The 18198-nt window shown below is 39.5% G+C and overlaps 1 protein-coding gene across 1 annotated transcript in view; it reads left to right on the top strand.

The window, feature by feature from the left end:
• Positions 1 to 18198, top strand: part of DHX40 (DEAH-box helicase 40) — a 36626-nt gene that overhangs the window by 9655 nt on the left and 8773 nt on the right. Inside the window, exons 8-13 of the mRNA XM_070393094.1 lie at positions 4246 to 4345; positions 5991 to 6077; positions 6549 to 6731; positions 8061 to 8141; positions 8794 to 8951; positions 17502 to 17616. Coding sequence (XP_070249195.1) covers positions 4246 to 4345; positions 5991 to 6077; positions 6549 to 6731; positions 8061 to 8141; positions 8794 to 8951; positions 17502 to 17616 — 724 coding nt within the window. The remainder of the gene's footprint in view (positions 1 to 4245; positions 4346 to 5990; positions 6078 to 6548; positions 6732 to 8060; positions 8142 to 8793; positions 8952 to 17501; positions 17617 to 18198) is intronic.

Raw genomic sequence — 18198 nt, 5'->3', positions numbered from 1 at the left:
TGGCGATCCATTATGAGCATAATAGGTTTTTTTAAAAAAATATATTTTTATTGATTTCGGAGAAGAAGGGAGAGGGAGAGATAGAAACATCAATGATGAAAGAGAATCATTGATTGGCTGCCTCCTGCATGCCCCCAACTGGGGATCGAGCCACACCCAGGCATGTGCCCTTGACTGGAATCGAACCCAGGACCCTTGAGTCCCCAGGCCGATGTTCTATCCACCGAACCAAACCAGGTAGGGCGAGCATAATAGTTTTAATTACAGCAGTTTATAACAGTGCAAAGCAGCATTCAATGGAGCTGATGAGGCACTAAGTAATGGGTGAGGGGGAATTAGACAAGATAGGGAGAGTGTCAGGTTCCTGGGCCCTTAGGCTTTCTTTTTAAACCTGCTTAATACAATTCAGCACTTTTTTTTCTTTATTATTGCTATTTTGGGTGGTGGGGAAAGACACTGTTATGTTACTTCCTTTATTTCAGGAACAGAAAACTTGAGCTGGGGAGTGAGGAGAGGGAAGAAGGGTTTCCTGCTTGTAGCCTGTAGGAAGGGGGTTCAAAAATGACCCATGTCTAAGTTTAGTGAATCAGTAAAAATTATAATGTGGATATTTTATATTTGCTTATTTCTGGGCTAGTCATGAGGGTGGCTGAGTGTTTTAAAGAGACACCTTAAAGTATGTTGTTAACTGGCAGAAAAATTCTCATCTGTCAAGTATGAAGAGGTGCTGTGGTGTCCTTTCTGCTGCCGAGGTTACACGATCCCGCTCCCTGAGCTGAACTTCCCAACCCCACCCTTTGTGACATTCTCTCAAGCTAGAAGTGCTGGTGGGATTTCTTAAATCCTTTTCCTCCCACATCGTTTTTGGTGACTGTTTGCTATTTCCTTAACTTGAACGTCTCCTTTCTCTCTTCTCCCCTCTCACTTGCTGAAATCCTGCTATTTTGTTTCACCAACTCCATAAAAATTTTCCCCTGTTTCCCTCCTCACAACTTGCTGTGATCGCTTCTTCATTTTGAACCTCATGCTTTGCTGTACCTCTTGTGGCACTTAACACATTCTACCTCGTGTTGTGGTTGTCTCATCCTCTCGAAGAGATTGTGAACCTCGTGAAGGCAAGTACAATATTTTGAAAAAGTCCTCATTATATACTTGTTAGACTGAATTCAGATTTTTTACTTTCTGCAGGACTTTCAACAAATGCTATGACTAGAACCTTTTTCTTATTTCTCTCAAACCTCTTTGCTCTTCTGACTTCCTTCTTTGGTTCGGGGTATTGTAGTTTCTCAGATTTGTCATGCATCTAGGGAAAGCTGAACCCCACAAAAAGGTATGAACTGAAATATACCTGTTTTTACATAAGTGACAAATATTTGCATGGAATTAGACAATTTTAGCACTAAAAGTAATAATCGAATTCAGTGCTTCTTAGTCTCTTTTAGAGGGTAGGGTCTCAGATTCTTTTAAAAAGGTAATAAAAGTCATTGCTTGTTTCTCTAGAAAAATGCACACACATGCGCGCGCGCACACACACTCACATACATATACTATATGGTCTTGCATAATCAGACTTCTTTATTTTACAGTAGAGGCTAGGTGATGTCCCAGATGTCACATGGTACATCTGTATTTGATAACTGGTTATTTATTCGGTAGTGGGTGATGAGACAGTATGTGTTTCCAAAATACATGAAGAAAAGGAAAGGAGTTTTACCTTGAATTAATGTACAACATTTTAAAAGAGGAAAACTGCTTGCTTAGATTAGTACATAAATCCCCAAGTAGTTTTCTTCCTGCAAAACAAAAACATTACCTCAATATGGTAGGTAACTAGAATTTGCTTTGTTTACAATAGTTTCTTTAAATGTTAAGATTAAAGGTGTAGGGGAATAAGATTAGTAAGCTTCACATAAAAACTTCTATTCTGTGTGGAACTTCCCCAAATGAGAAAATATTTTTTTTGGCTTATAAAGAAATACATACTTTAAAAAAATCAGCAAAGTAAGAATATTACTTAAACTTAGATTCCACTAACATGGTTAAGTACTAATCACTATTAAGATTTTGAGATATATTGTTCTGGACTTTTTCTTTATACATTTAAATATATTTCTATTGGTTTTTATTTTTATTTATTTATTTGTTAATCCTCACCCAAGGATATTTTTCCATTGATTTTTAGGGAGAGTGGAAGAGAGAGGGAAAGACAGAGAGCAACATCGATGTGAGAGAAACACATCGATTGGTTGCCTCCGACCAGGGCCAGGGCCCGAGGCATCTGCAACCAAGGTACGTGCCCTTGACGGGTTGAACTCGGGACCCTTTGTTCCGCAGGCCGACGCTCTATCCACTGAGCCAAACTAGCTAGGGCTATTTATTGATTTTTTTAGAGAGAGTGGAAGGGGGAGAGAGAGAGAGAAAAACATGGATTTGTTGTTCCACTTATTTATGCATTCATTGGTTGATTCTTGTACGTGCCCTGACTAGGGATCAAACCTGTAGTCGTGGCATATTGGGAGGATGTTCTTACCAACTAAGCTACTTTGCCAGGGCACTATTTTTTAAAAATATATTTAATTTTACTTTAATTTACTTGAAGGAATTATTAAACTTCAAGTTAATTTTTACCACATGAGATAATATTTTATAAAAGTTTGCTTTAAAGTTTAGCAAGATGAAAAATATTAAGCTGAAGTTAGTATCTTCTTTCAGAACATATTTGATTAGAGATCTTATTTGTTTACTTATCTGATGAGGACTTAAATACTTTTACTCTTCTATATCCTCTTCTAATTTTTGTTATTATTATATTATTCCGATGTATTTAGTGTTTACCATCAATTTTTTTTTAAACTGGTTTTTTTTTTCATTCCTACGTTACTTTTGGTTAACTTTAGATTGGCTTACTTTTTTTAAAATAGAAGGGCTCTTGAGTGGTTTTTTTTTTTTTTTTTAATAATTATTTTTGTTTATTTCAGGGAGGAAAGGAGAAGGAGAGGGATAGAAACATCAGTGATGAGAGAGAATCATTGATCAGCTGCCTCCTGCACACCCCACACTGGGGATTGAGCCCACAACCTTGACATGTACTCTGACCAGGAATCGAATCATGACCTCCTGGTTCATAGGTCAATGCTCAACCACTGAGCCATGCCAGCTGGGCTTGAGGACTATTTTTTTGTTGCTCTTTTATGTTTGAGAATGTCTGGCTTTTCCCTTTTTACTTGAAGTACATCTTGGCTGGGTTTTATGTTCTTGGGTCACACTTTCTTTTCCGTAGAAATTGGTAGACATTGTCCAGTTGTCTTCTGGCATTGAATGTTGCTGTGGAGGCGTCTGAGGCCAGCCTGATTTTTTTCCCCTTCCCTGTAAGTGATTTGCTTTTTCTGTCGGATTGCCTGAAAATTTTAATCTTTATCCTTAAAGGCCAAATCCATCTTTCTATTTAATTTATACCCAGGCCTCTTAAGGCCAGGGAAGTGCCAGGAACTCAGAAATACTCTCTTGTTAACTCTCAAGTCTGATTCATTTTTCTCTCTCTTTAGACTAGATTCCTGTCCTTCACTTTCTTTAGTCATTTTCCTATGACAAGTTTATTTTTCCTCTTTGCAAGAGACTAGCCTAATCAAATTGAGCATCTCTTGGACCTTCTTCCAAATTCATAGGAGAATCAGATTGGCCCAACTTGGGGAAGATGTTTATCCTTGGTGCTATAAATCAGAGCAAGTACCATCCTATAAGCATTGCTGCTGGGGCCCACCCTTCAGAGTGTGGGTAGTGGAAATGAGTGTGGTGTACTTGTTTAGAGAGGTAGTCATGAGTTGGGCAGACACTGAAAAAGTAAAAACTACTTAGCTAATCAGTCTTTAAGGCAGAGAGAGGTCCTTTATCTGTAGCCCTTAAATGGGAATTGTTTGAAAATTTTGTGTGTGTGTACAAACGTGTCTTTTAATGGAGAAGAGGTACATGGTTTTAAAATATTCTCAAAGGGAGCTATGACCTACATAAAGGCGTCTGCTGTAGGGTTTATTTTAGCAATAATAAACTGAGTCCATGGATCTAGAAACCTTAACAGTGAAAGGTGAGGAAAAATAGTTTTTGCTATTATTTTTGAATTCAAGATAATTAAAGAGGTGAAGAGAATATAATGGAAAGAGAATATAATGGAAAGAAGTTACTTTTTCAAAACTTGAGTTTGCCAAATGCATGTTATAAATTAGTATTTTCCTTTTACATATGTTTTAGATCAACAGAGGAGAATATTTTTGCCACCTCCACCTGGAATTAGAAAATGTGTCGTATCCACTAATATTTCTGCAACATCTTTGACAATAGATGGAATCAGGTACAACTTTAAAAAATTATTTTAAAGCCAAGAAAGCCACTTAGTTCATCATAAAACATTGAGTTTGCTTCTCTGTGCCCTCCACTAATTCCCTTCTCACCTTAATTTGAAGTCACCTGTCATTTTTGTAATTATTGATTGCAATAAATAGGGAAATGGAGTAGGAAGTGCATATAATATTTATGTTCACTCTTTTTTTTCTTTTATTAAGTATATTTTTTATTGATTTCAGAGAGGAAGGGAGAGGGAGAGAGAAATAGAAGCATCAATGATGAGAGGGAATCATTGATCGGCTGCCTCATGCACATCCCCTACTAAGGATCGAGCCCACATGTGCCCCAGGCATGTGCCCCAACTGGGAATCGAACCATGACCTTCTGGTTCATGGGTTGATGATAACCACTAAACCACAACGGCTGGGCTCAATTTTGTATAACATAAAATTAACATTTAACACTGGACAATCAAGTAGTATTTAGTACATTTACAACATTGTGCAACCACCAACTCTATTTAGTTTTTAAAATAATATTTTATTATATAATTTTAAAATTATTATTTTTTTGATTTCAGAGAGGAAGGGAGAGGGAGAGAGATAGAAACATCAATGATATGAGAGAATCATTGATCAGCCGATCAATGATGAGAGAGAATCATTGATTGGCTGCCTTCTGCATGCCCACCACTGGGATTGAGCCCAAACCCAGGCATGTGCCCTTGACTGGAATCAAACCCAGAACTCTTCAGTCTGCAGGCCAACGCTCTATCCACTGAGCCAAACAAGCTAGGGCAACTCTGTCTAGTTTTAAAACATTTTTATCACCCCAAAATAAAATCCTGTACACTTTAAGCAGTAACTCAGAATATGATATATATGCCATTATATATATACGAGAGGCCCGGTGCACGGATTCGTGCACTGGTGGCATACCTTGGGCTGGCCTGTGCCCTCTCACAATCCGGGACCCCCTGGGAGATGTCAGACTGCTGATTTCAGCCCAATCCCCGAAGGCCAGGCTGAGGGACCCCACCGATGCACAGATCGTGCAGGGCTTCTAGTATGCATATAAGATCTTTGGTTAATCTCTTCTCACCCTCCCCCCTTACCTCTGAGATTCATCAGTCTGTTCCATGTTTTCATTCCTGTGCATTGAGCATCTGCCCCCTGGTGGTCAGTGCACAGCATAGCTACCAGTAGAACAGTCACTTAGGCTTTTATATATATAGATACCATAATTTATGCATCTATTCATTTCTTAATGGGCCATGGACATTTAAGTTTTTTTCCACCTTTTGGTTCTTACAAATAGTGCTGCTATGAACATACATCTACAAGTATGTGTTGAGTCCTGTTTTCAGTTCTTTGGGGTGCTTATTTAGGAATGGATTTCTGGGTCACATGGTAATTCTGTGTTTAACATTTTGAGGAACCTTCAAACCTTTTTCCACATTACATTGGCTGAACCATTTTACATTTCCAGCAGGAATGTATGAAGCTCCAATTTCTTGACTTTCAAGTTTTACAGTTAACGTTAAAGTCATCATGTAGTTGTTAGTTTGGTGAAAAAGGAGATTCCATAGTGGTTGAAAATTAACAACTCTTTCCTTATTTCCTAGAAACTTAGCTTGTTTTCATTCTTCTTAGGTATGTGGTAGATGGTGGCTTTGTGAAGCAGTTAAATCACAATCCCAGATTAGGCTTGGACATCCTGGAGGTGGTTCCAATTTCAAAGTAAGTCTCTATGTCACGCCTTTTTGTTCAAAGAACCATGGATTAGATAATTTCTGGTTGGTTCAGGGTGGGAGGTGAATTGCTTAGGAAACACAGAACATTATTTTTTTAATCTTTATTGTTGAAAGTATTACATATGTCCCCCATCTTCCCCCCATTGTCTCCTTCTAGCCTGCCCCTACCCCCCGCACCTGGCCTTCACCACCCTATTGTTTGTGTCCATATGTGTACAAGTTCTTTGGTTGATCTCTTCCCACCCACCTACCTCCACCTTCCCTCTGAGATTTGACAATCTGTTCCTTTCCTCTATGTCTCTGGATCTATTTTGTTCATCAGTTTATTTTGTTCATTAGATTCCACATGAGTAAGATACTTGTCTTTCTCTGACTGGCTTGTTTTGCTTAGCATAATACTCTCCAGGTTCCTCCATGCTGAACATTTTGGGGACTTTTGTTTTTCTTTCTTCTAAAGGAGTGAGGCGTTACAGCGAAGTGGTCGAGCTGGTAGGACTTCCTCAGGAAAATGCTTTCGGATCTATAGTAAAGATTTTTGGAACCAGTGTATGCCCGACCATGTGATCCCTGAGATTAAGAGAACTAGTTTGACATCTGTAGTTTTGACCTTAAAGTGCCTTGCCATACACGATGTTATAAGGTATGTAGACAGCTTTTAAAAAAAAGGAAAATGTGTTAGGATGGAGCCTGGTTAATTCTCAGAAATTCTTTTGAAGTATTTGGCTCAGATATCCCTATATCTCAAGATTTAAGTAAACCCATACACAAGGCTTCTTTATGATGCTTTACTAGACTTTGACCCCAATCTCATATTTGTTTTAAAATATGTTTTTATTGATTTCAGAGAGGACGGGAGAGGGAGAGAGATAGAAACATCAATGATGAGAGAGAATCATTGATCGGCTGCCTTTTGCATACCAGCTACTGGGGATTGAACCTGCAACCCAGGCATGTGCTCTGACTGGAATTGAACCATGATCTCCTTGTTTATAGCTCAACATTCAGCCACTGAGCCATGCCAGGCAGGCCCTTGCTCATATTTTAACCTTGGTTTAATGGTGTGCCTCATGCTGATATTATTTGGGTCATTTAGTGACCACTGTTTATCTGTTAAGAAAGGTATATAATGATCATAATTCCATGGGGTTTTTTTTGTAGCATCTTTGGTAGAGCCAGCTTTGTGTACTATGCACTGTGAGAAACGGTAATAATCGAGTAGTTTTTTGCTTTCACTAAGCTTAAGTTACATTGGAGAAACAAGATTGGTATAATCAAGTAACTATTGCTCCTGTTTAAAAGTATGTATATATATTCATGCTGGGTTATATGCCACTGTTATCCTTTGTGAATATTATTAATTCTCATATGTTTATTAATGATATTGTGGTTATGTAAGAGAATGTCCTTATTTTCAGGGGATGCATGCTGAGTATTTTGGGGATGAATAAGCATTGTATTTGCAATTTGCCTTAAGAGTTCAGGAGAAATTAAGTAATTGGTACATACAGATACATAAAGCAAATTTGGTAAAATTAATTGAACATACTTGCCTTTTTATCAAAAGCCATTTTGAAGTACTATTAAACATTCTGTAATTTTTGGGCACTTTCAGTGAATTTTTCTCCATTGTTTTATAAACTTATAATAAAATTGTGGACTAAAGAATAGAATAGAGTTGACATTGGGCTGTGAAGAATTGGGCAGGATTCAGATAAGAGGAATGGCGAGGGTGTTCCAGCTAAGGAGATCAAAAACAGGTGCTTCTCGAATTAATCAAAGACTATGATTCAGAAAAACTTATTTCCTCTTTTGCTGAATGCTGATCATGATCATAGGATGCCTTAAAAAAAGAAGAGAGAGTATTTGAAAAATAGGAGTGCTAAAACCTTTTAAAGGAAGTTTCAAGTCTGTATAAAATCGTACTGTGTTCAAGAAATGGGATCTCATTTTATATCTCATGTAAACACAGGTTTCCTTATTTGGACCCACCTAATGAGAGACTTATTTTGGAAGCCCTTAAACAACTTTATCAGTGTGATGCTATTGACAGGTAAAGAGACAACCAAACAAAACCCCTCCCCCAAACCCCAACCACAACAGATGTTAATTTCTTTTTAAAATAGGCTTCTTAATACTTTACTTATAAGTATAAAATAATTTGTTTGAATTGAGTGGATTGTTTTACCTGAAATTAGAAATTGTCCTCAGCCTTTTTTCACCACAATTCTGAATTTACAAATTATACCATAAAATGAATTTTGTTCAATATTGGTACTATTTAACAAGTAATTTCTGAGTACTGTTTCAGTGCCAGGCATTATGCTGGGTATATCAAAATGATAAGAGAGCCAGAATCCTTGTTCTCATGAGTGTGTGATGGGGAAGGATTTGGTAATTATCACTCTTTCATTACTTCCATTACTTCAAGGACATCCTCTGTGTTTCCATAGCATTTTGTGTCTGTTATACTACTTTATTTTGCATCATTGTTTAGGATTTTGAATGTACTGGCCCTTAACAACAAGGAATTTATTATCTTGATGTTTTTCTTATCTATGACTACAGTGTGTCATGTTTCTTAAATTGAATTTATGGGGGTGATTGAAGGTAATCTAAATTATGTCTGATTTATTCTGAATGATGAGCATTTCATTTGTACTCTTCCAAAGTAGAAAGACATAAGAACTTTTTTTTCTATTAAGGAATGGCCATGTGACCAGATTGGGTTTGTCTATGGTAGAATTTCCTCTCCCTCCACATCTGACATGTGCAGTAATAAAGGCTGCTTCTCTGGACTGTGAAGATCTACTACTTCCAATAGCAGCAATGTTGTCTGTGGAAAATGTCTTCATTAGACCTGGTAAGAAGGTTATTGAAGAGGTTTACTTTTAATTAATAGACTTTAACCCTAGCCGAGTAGCTTGGTTGGTTAGAGTGTTGTCCCAATACACCAAGGTTTGGTTCCCCAGTCAAGGCACATATAAAAATTGACCAATTAATGCATAAATAAGTGAAACAACAAATCTATGTTTCTCTCTCTCTCTCTCTCTCTCTCTCTCTCTCTTTCTCTCTCCCTCTCGCCCTCCTTCCCTCTCCTTCGCTCCCTTCTTCTCTCTCTCTAAAAATAAAAGAACAATTAATAGACTTTATTTTTTAGAACAGTTTTAGGTTTATAGAAAAATTGAAGGAAAGTACAGATACACAGTTTCTCCTATTATTAGCATCTTTCATTATTCTGGTGCATTTGTTACAATTGATGAGCCAATATTGATACATTATTATTAATTAAAGGGATCACTGTGCTATATGGTCTGTGGGTTTTGACAAATCTGTAATGACACCTACCCAACATTACAGTATTATACAGAGTAGTTTCATTGACCTAGATATTTCCTGTGCTCCACCTGTTCATCCCTGCGTCCCTTCCCCCAAACCCCTTACAACCATGAATGTTTTTACTGTCTCTTTAACTTGGCTTCTTTAACTTAGCAATGTACATTTAAGGTTTCTCCATGTCTTTTTGTGGCATAAGAGCTCATTTCTTTTTATTGCTGAATAATATTCCATTGTATGGAATTTGTTTATTCATTCACCGATTGAAGGGCATCTTGGTTGCTTTCAATTATGAGTAAAACTGCTATAAACATCTATGTGCAGGGTTTTGTGTAGACATAGGTTCTCAATTCATTGCTGAATAGTGTAAGAATATGTTTAGGTTTATAAGAAACTGCCAAACTGTTTTCCAGACCTTCTAAAGGTCTGCACTATTTTGCATTCCTACCAGCAATGAGTCTGAGAATTTCTGTTGCTCCACAACTTCACCAGTATTTGATGTTACTGGTGTTTTGGATTTTGATCATCTTAATGATCTTAATAGGTGTGTAGTGGTATCTCACTGTTGTTTTAATTTGTTGCCTCATGGTGACATGTTGTTAACCGTCTTTTTATATGCTTACTAGAGGCCTGGTGCACGAATTTGTGCACGGGTGGGGTCCCTCTGGGTGGCCTGCAGGGATCAGGCCGAAACCCGTAGTCCAACACGGCCTGCAGCTCCTACCTGCCGCTCCCACTCATCCCGGCCCCACTGTGCCTGCCACGGGCTTGCCCAATCAGTCCCGATCAGGAGAGGCTCGTGCTGCTGCAGCAGTGCTCACCAGCCATGAGCCCTGCATCTGGCACCCTCCCTGTGCGATCGGGCTGAAACCAGCTCTCCAACATCCCCCGAGGGGTCCCGGATTGCGAGAGGGTGCAGGACAGGCTGAGGGACCCCACCGGTGCACGGTCGGGCCAGGGAAGGACTGCCGGAGGGGTCCAGGGCGTATCTGGCCCATCTCGCTCAGTCCCGATCGGGCTCAGTCCCGATCGGGCCTGCCCCAGCAGCAAGCTAACCTACCGGTCAGAGCATCTGCCCCCTGGTGGTCATTGCACGTCATAGCGACTGATCGACCAATTGATTGTCTGCCCCCTGATGGTCAGTGCATGTCTCATAGCGAGCAGCTGAGCAGCCTTAGCATATCATTAGCATATTATACTTTGATTGGTTGTTCTGCCGTTCAGTCTATTTGCATATTACCCTTTTATTATATAGGATTTGCCATGTATAGTCTTCTTTGGTGTCTGTTCTGGTCTTTTTAAATTGGGTTGTTTGTTCTCTTATTGTTGAGGCTTTAAAAAATTTTTTATTGATTTTAGAGAGAGAAAGAGGAGGGAGAGAGAAAAAAACATTGATTTGTTGTTCCATTTATTTATGCATTCATTGATTGATTCATGTATGTGCCCTGACCAGGGATCAAACCCACAACCTTGGTGTATCAGGCTGATGCTCTAACCAACTGAGCTACCTGGCCAGGGTGCCTCTTATTGTTGAGTTTTATATTTGTACTAGAGGCCCAGTGCACGAATTTGTGCACCAGTAGGGTCCCTTGGCCTGGCCTGTGGGATCAGGTTAAAACCAGCTCTCCAACATCCCCTGAGGGGTCCCAGATTGCAAGAGGGTGCAGGCCAGGCCGAGGGACCCCACTGGTGCACGATTGGGGCCTGGGAGGAACGTGGGAGGTTGGCCAGCCCAGGAGGGACCATGGGAGGGCTCCAGAGCGTGTCTGGCCTGTCTTGCTCAGTCCCGATCGGCTGGATCCCAGCAGCAAGCTAACCTACCAGTCGACTGCCCCCTGGTGGTCAGTGCACATCATAGCAAGCAGTTGAGTGACCTTAGCATATCATTAGCATATTACACTTTGATTGGTTGAATGGATGACCAGATAATGAGACACTTAGCATATTAGGCTTTTATTATATAGGATATTTAGGATAACCGTACTTTATCAGATATGTTTTTTGCAAATATTTCTCCCAGTCTGTGGCTTGTCATCTTGTTTTCTTGACATTATCTTTTGCAGAGTGGAATTTTTTAATATTAATGATATTCAGCTGATGAATTATTTCTTGCATGGGTTATGCCTTTGGTATTTTATCTAAAAAGTCATCACCATACCTAAGGTCATCTGGATTTTCTCCTATGTTATCTTCTGGGAGTTGGATGTCCATTTGTTCCAGCTCCATTTGTTCAAAAGACTACCTTTTCTCCCTTAAAATGCTTCTGCTCCTTTGTTAAAGATCATTTGCTTGTATTTGTGTGGGTCAGTTTCTGACTTTACTCTTTCCCTGTTTTGGCTATACTGAGTCTTTTCCCTTTGTATATAAACTTTAAAATCAGGTTGTTGATATTCACAAAATAACTTGCTAGGACTTTAATTGGGATGTATTGAATCTATAGATCAAGTTGGAAAAAACTGACATCTTGACAGTATTGTCTCCCTATCTGTGTACATGGAATATTTCTCCATTTATTTAGATCTCCAGTATTTCAGAGCATTTATTTATTTATTTTTGTTATTATTTAAAAACTTATATTGCATTTATAGGGGTGACTTTGGTTAATAAAATTATATGAGTTTCAAGTGTACAATTCTATAATATATCATCTGTTTATTGTATTGTATGTTTACTGTCACTGAAAAAAATGCTTTTATTGATTTTAGAGAGGAAGGGAGAGGGAGAGAGATAGAGATAGAAACATCGATGACAGAGAAACATTGATTGGCTGCCTCCTCTACTCTCCCTACTGGGGATTGTGTCTGCAGCCCAGGCATGTGCTCTGGCCAGAATCGAACCAAAGACTTCTTGGTGCATGAGTCGATGCTCAACCACTGAACCACATCGGCTGGGCTCACTGACCATTTTTTGATTACCATATACCTAGCTCTGTAGGACATGAAACTGAGGACAAATGGTTTTTTCATTTTGTTATCCTTTAACTTAGTTGTTTAAAATAGGGAGTATGTGATGTTCCTGGCAGGGAGAGTTAATTTCCTTTCATTGGTAAGGGAAGATAGTATGGTGAACCTTTGCCCTGTTGTATAGTACATTAGTAATATATTAACCTTTTTTTCCCAAGCATCAAAAGAAGGTAGTTTAGCCCTTGTACCCTCAGAGGATTGTTTTGAGGTTTTCATGTCTTTAAACTTCTGCTTGTTCTTTTCTTGGTGTGTCATCATGGGACACAGCTTAGTTTGTCACATGTCAGCTTTGCTTTCTTCTGGTGGGGTCACAGTTTTTCATTTGTAAAACTAGGGATTTGGATTAAGGTGATCCAATTCTAATAGTCTTGTAAGGCCAGAAAAAGGAAACGTTTTTCCTTGTTGGGATATCCTATATAATAAAAGTCTAATATGCAATTTTCCCTCTCCACCGGAGTTCAACTGCTCGCTATGACGTGCGCTGACCACCAGGGGGTGGCGAGGAACAGGGCAGATGTCCGCTACACCATGCGACCTCTTGGTGGCTACCTGGGGGCGGGGGTGATGGGGACAGAGGTGCAGTGAGAATGTGGTGGGTCCACCGACCTCACTCTAACTCCCCCTGCTAACCTCCCCCGCGCTCAGGTGCCAAGCGCCCGCGAGGAGCCTGCCCTGCACCCGTGTGGTGCATCGTCTTCTGGGTGAGCTGGGCCACAGCTGCTGGGACCGCAGGCACAGGTCAGGCTTCCTGTGGGTTCACACAGGAGCCGGTCTGTGAGGCCGGCCGGGTTCCATGCGGTGCCACTGGGTGGCCCAGAGGCTCACACCGCGCCTTGGCCCGCGGCGTCTGGCCGCGCTCACCACATCTCCACATGGGGACTCAGGTGCTGTGACTCAGGTGGAGGGGGGTGCGCGGAGGCCCGGGGGCCCAGGTGCTGCCCAGGGCCCAGAGGTCAGCTGGGACCTGCCCTTCCACACCAGACACTCACTGACCAGGCCTAGGGACCACACCCGTGCATGAATTTCATGCATCGGGCCTCTAGTTTAAATAGATGAAACCAGTCTGGTATTAGCCTTCCTTTTTTTTGGTAGCATTTTGTAATACAATTTTGAACTTATAGAACTGTTGAAGGAATATGATAGGCCTTGGCCTGGTAACTCAGTTGGTTAGAGCATCAGCCTGATACACCAAGGTTGTGGGTTTGATCTGTGGTCAGGGCACATACAAGAATCAATCAATGAATGCATAAATAAGTGGAACAACAAATTGATGTATCTCTCTCCCTCTTTCTCTAAAAACATCAATTAAAAAAAAGAATATGAAACAAAGTCCTTTAGACCTTTTATCTAATTTCAGCAGTTTTTAACATTTTGCTGCTGCATTTGCTTAATTATTCTTTGTATATGTATATATACATATATACTTATAAATATACATTTTCTTATTCTGAATCATTTGAAAGTAAATTGGAAAGATTGTACTCTCTTACCACAAAATATTTACTTGTATATTTACTAAGAACAAGGGTAATATCTTATTTAACCAAAGTCAAGTTATCAAAATTAGGAAATTTAACATCGATACAGTGCTATTATCTAGTCCAGAGTCCATATTTAAATTGTCCATTGTCCTTAGAATATACAAAAGTAGTTTCAGAACTAAGCTATACCATTGTGGAAGGCCACTCTATACAACTGGAGTTCAGTATTATTTACTTACAGGTTTTGGGGGGTGGGGGGAACCTGCTCTTCACTGTCTGCCCTGCCTGGATCCTCCTGGAGCAGAAGCTTGGGATGGGAGGTGGTGGGAACTTCTGTTACCACTCAGTACAAAGGCTAGCAAGATGGGATCTGTGGACACACTGGTTGCCCAAAATTTTTTTTTTAAATTCTAAAATACCTGAACAGCTTTAGGAAACTGGGAGTTGTGGGAGCCTCCCACTCAGCCACTGAACTCAGTGGAACAGATCTTCTACACTACAGAGCTGTAAGGAAATGGGGGTCTGCACTGGCATTAGCTGTTCCCCCGTTCATTAGCTGTTCAGCTGGATCCTCTGTACAGAGAAGAAACGGGGTGAGAGAAATGGTACCACTTTAAGACTGCCAAGCCCTCAGAATTAGTTCTTCACACAAAGTTGGGGGGATGACTATATTAGCTATTCGGATGCGATACTTCCAAATGTTCTTGCTGAATTCCACAGATTCAGTCAATCTCCAGAGACATGGATAATTTGACTAGTTTAATTGATGTTTCTCTGGGAGGGAGGTTCTGCCTAACTCTTCACACCACCATTTCCAACATATTATATAGTTAAAAATTCAAACACTACAAAAGAAATGAGGTGAAAAGTAAGTCTTCCTCTCCTAAACATGTCCCAGGTCTGATTCCTAAAGGCAATGACTACTACCAGTTTCTTATTCAAATGTAAAGTAATGTACACATATATGACCTAGTCTTAATTTTTAAACCTGAAATTTCAAGATCTTGAGCTGCTGCAGAAAGCATCTTCCGTTTTTGAGCATGTGATTTGCTGACTCTTGTTATATTCAAAGTGTGTATTGCCTTTCCAGCTTCTTTCTAAGAGCATTTATAGTCTTTAAAGGTTAACACGTTAAGCACCCAGTCAGTCACGGGTGACTGACACTATACTTTCTGTCCGGAAGACAAAACAGGCTGGGCGCTTAACATGTTAAGCAACCCTTTCTGGCTTGGTTCTTAGTCATCATAGATTACCTAATTTATTACATACCTATTGGTAAAACTGGCTAGTTTTCTTAGATCTGACATTGAATAAAGATTTTAAATATCAAGATGATGATATTGTCAACATTTTTAGTAACCTTTTCTTTTGCTGTAGTAAACTGTATTACAGTGTCTGCTATTATATATATTGCTTTAGAAATCAGACAGTGGAGAGAGGGCTTTTAGGTGGTGAATAGCTTATTGGTGGTAAACAACTTAGCCTTAAAATAGAACAAATTTAAAATAACATTGGGTTGGTTTTAAAGTTTTTATTTTAATTGTGATATTTTTAGAAATAAAGGGTACTTTATTTGTATGTGATACTTACAGCCTTATTTCCCCACTTAATCTCTGAGGACTGTTGTTGAAACCCTTTCTGTGTAATAGTTTTGTTTTCTGATTTATAGCTATATAGAAAAATATTGAATTATCTTCCCAAAGGGAGTTTTGCTGATATAGCCTTGTTTTGCTGCTTTAGCTTTTTATTTATAGTTTTTGCCTCAATAGCATCTACCTATTTGCATGAGATAAAACTGATCATAGAATTTCATCTGGGGAAAGATAATAAATTAAAGAAAATGACAAGTCTACTGGTTAAGTAAAGATGGATAGTCAAACTTTTGTAGTAGGAGGATAAACTTGCTAGACTGTACAAACTGTGTGTGATACGGACTCTAACTTTACTATATCCTCTCTCCTATTGTCTCTAGCTGCTTTCTTCAGTTGCTCCCTAGGTAACAGGTAGAAACTACATAAAGCCTGGGATGGAAGACTTTATTTACATATATATTTATATTTGTTGTGAATCCTCACGCGAGGATATTTTTTCCATTGATTTTTAGAGAGAGTGGAAGGGAGGAGGGATGTGGGAGAGAGAGAGACAGAGAGACAAGAGATAGAGATAGGTAGAGAGAGAGAGAGAACATCTATGTGAGAGAGACACATCAATTGGTTGCCTCCTGCACGTGCCCTGACCGGTGATCCAACCTGAGATCCTTTGGTATGTAGGCCGGTGCTCTAACCACTGAGAACACTGCCAGGGCAGGATGGAAGACTTTATATCTTCCGGAGCATTTTCTTCAGTCAGATTATTTTCCTCCTAATACCAGGAACTGCTGCTATGGAGATTCATAGTGTAGTCTATACAAGTGCTGCTTCCTAGAACCAGGCAACATGGTGCCTCTGGTAAATGTAGCTGTGATGGGTGTACTGAAGGAATAGGAATTGTGGTATGATGTGGTACAATGAAGGAAGGATCCTTGGGAAATCTGAGAAATTGAACTCTGAAGGAAATTAGCCTGGGTGAAGTGTTATGTGGGGAACTTGGGCAGTGATAGAGCACATCAGTCCCGAGTGCGATCCAGTCAGTCAATAACAGATAAGTCTCAAAAATGAAATATTGAGCAAAAGAAACACGACACATAAAGTATATTTATACAAAGTTTAAAAACAGGCCAAAACCTTCTTTGGGGTTAGAAGTTAGGACATGTTACCTTTGTGGAGGGGTACAGGTTGTTTTTAGAAAAAGGGCAAAAAGAGGGCTTCTGGGGTATTGGTGATTCTGTGTGTTGATCGAGGTATTGAGTAGTACATTAGTGTGGTATGTTTGTGAACATTCATTGAGCTGTACACTTATGACCTGTGTAGTTTTCTGAATGCATGTTATACCTCAATATGAAGTTAAAAAAGAAAAGTAAAAAGTTTGTAGTAGTTTAGTTCTGCATATTTGACCTTTCTGTCTAATTGTTCATAATTGTGAATTGAATAAATAAGGACTGGTTAAATTGTGTTATGTTTCTTATATTCCTGGGGAATACAAGGTGGCTATTTTTGAGAATGAATAATTCCATTTGCACTGACATGAAGCCGTTATTAAATAAATAAAGGAAGTTTCAGAACATATATCCTATTTATGTTAAAATAAATCACTATATACATATCCTTGTATATGCATAGAAAATATCTTGAAGGACACACATTAAATAATTAACAGTGGTTAGCCTTGAGGATTGATTTGTGGGTAATGTGACAAAATGGAGAACCTTGAACTTTTATGTAATTTTTTTTACTGTGAGCATGGGTTACTCTTATGATAAAAGTGAATTAAAGAATAAATACGTGTATTAAATACTATTTTAAAGGCAAATTGATTGGGAGAAGTAATGTTGCTATATCCGATAACATCTCCAAAGTGTGGTTAAAAGAGAAAGAGGAGTTGTGGGAGTAATTAGAGCCCCCTCGAAAAGGTAATATAGATCTACCTTACTCCACCCCAGAGGGTGAGACAAATTTTAATGAGCTTGAATAAACAAAGTGAATGTAGACACTTGATATAAAATGGAACTAAATTGCCTCTGCAACTGTCTTTTAGTTGATCCAGAGTATCAGAAGGAAGCGGACCAGAGACATCGAGAACTGGCAGCTAAAGCTGGAGGATTTAATGACTTTGCAACTTTAGCTGTCATTTTTGAGCAGTGCAGATCAAGGTATGTGAGTTGTCTGTACTGGAAATTGTCGGTTTAAAATATAGCTCCAATATGTACTTACTATGTGACTTTAGACCAGTGGTTCTCAACCTTCTGGCCCTTTAAATATAGTTCCTCATGTTGTGACCCAACCATAAAATTATTTTCGTTGCTACTTCATAACTGTAATGTTGCTACTGTTATGAATCGTCATGTAAATATCTGATATGCAGGATGGTCTTAGGCGACCCTGGTGAAAGAGTCGTTCGACCGCCAAAGGGGTTGCGACCCACAGGTTGAGAACCACTGCTTTAGACAGTTAGGTTTGGTCAGGATGATATTGACCTTCAGGTATTTTTGTGAACATTAGTGAGATTCTTCTATGTCAGGTGACTGTTACTTAGTAAGCATTTATTATATAACTAGAGGCCCAGTGCACTGGGGGGGATCCCTCAGCCTGGATATGCCCTCTCGCAGTCTGGGACCCCTCGGGGGATGTCCACCTGCCAGCTTAGGCCCGCTACCCAGGGGATTGGGCCTAAGCTGGCAGTCTGACATCACTCTGGCAGCCTGGGAGCCCTCAGGGGAGCAGGCCTAAGCCGT

This window comes from Myotis yumanensis, unplaced genomic scaffold, assembly GCF_028538775.1.
Source record: "Myotis yumanensis isolate MYYU_CA2020_CCGP unplaced genomic scaffold, mMyoYum1.0.hap1 SCAF_16, whole genome shotgun sequence".
NCBI lineage: Eukaryota > Metazoa > Chordata > Mammalia > Chiroptera > Vespertilionidae > Myotis > Myotis yumanensis.
The sequence above is the reverse complement of the archived record's forward strand: the minus strand, read 5'-3'. Positions and strand labels throughout refer to the sequence as shown.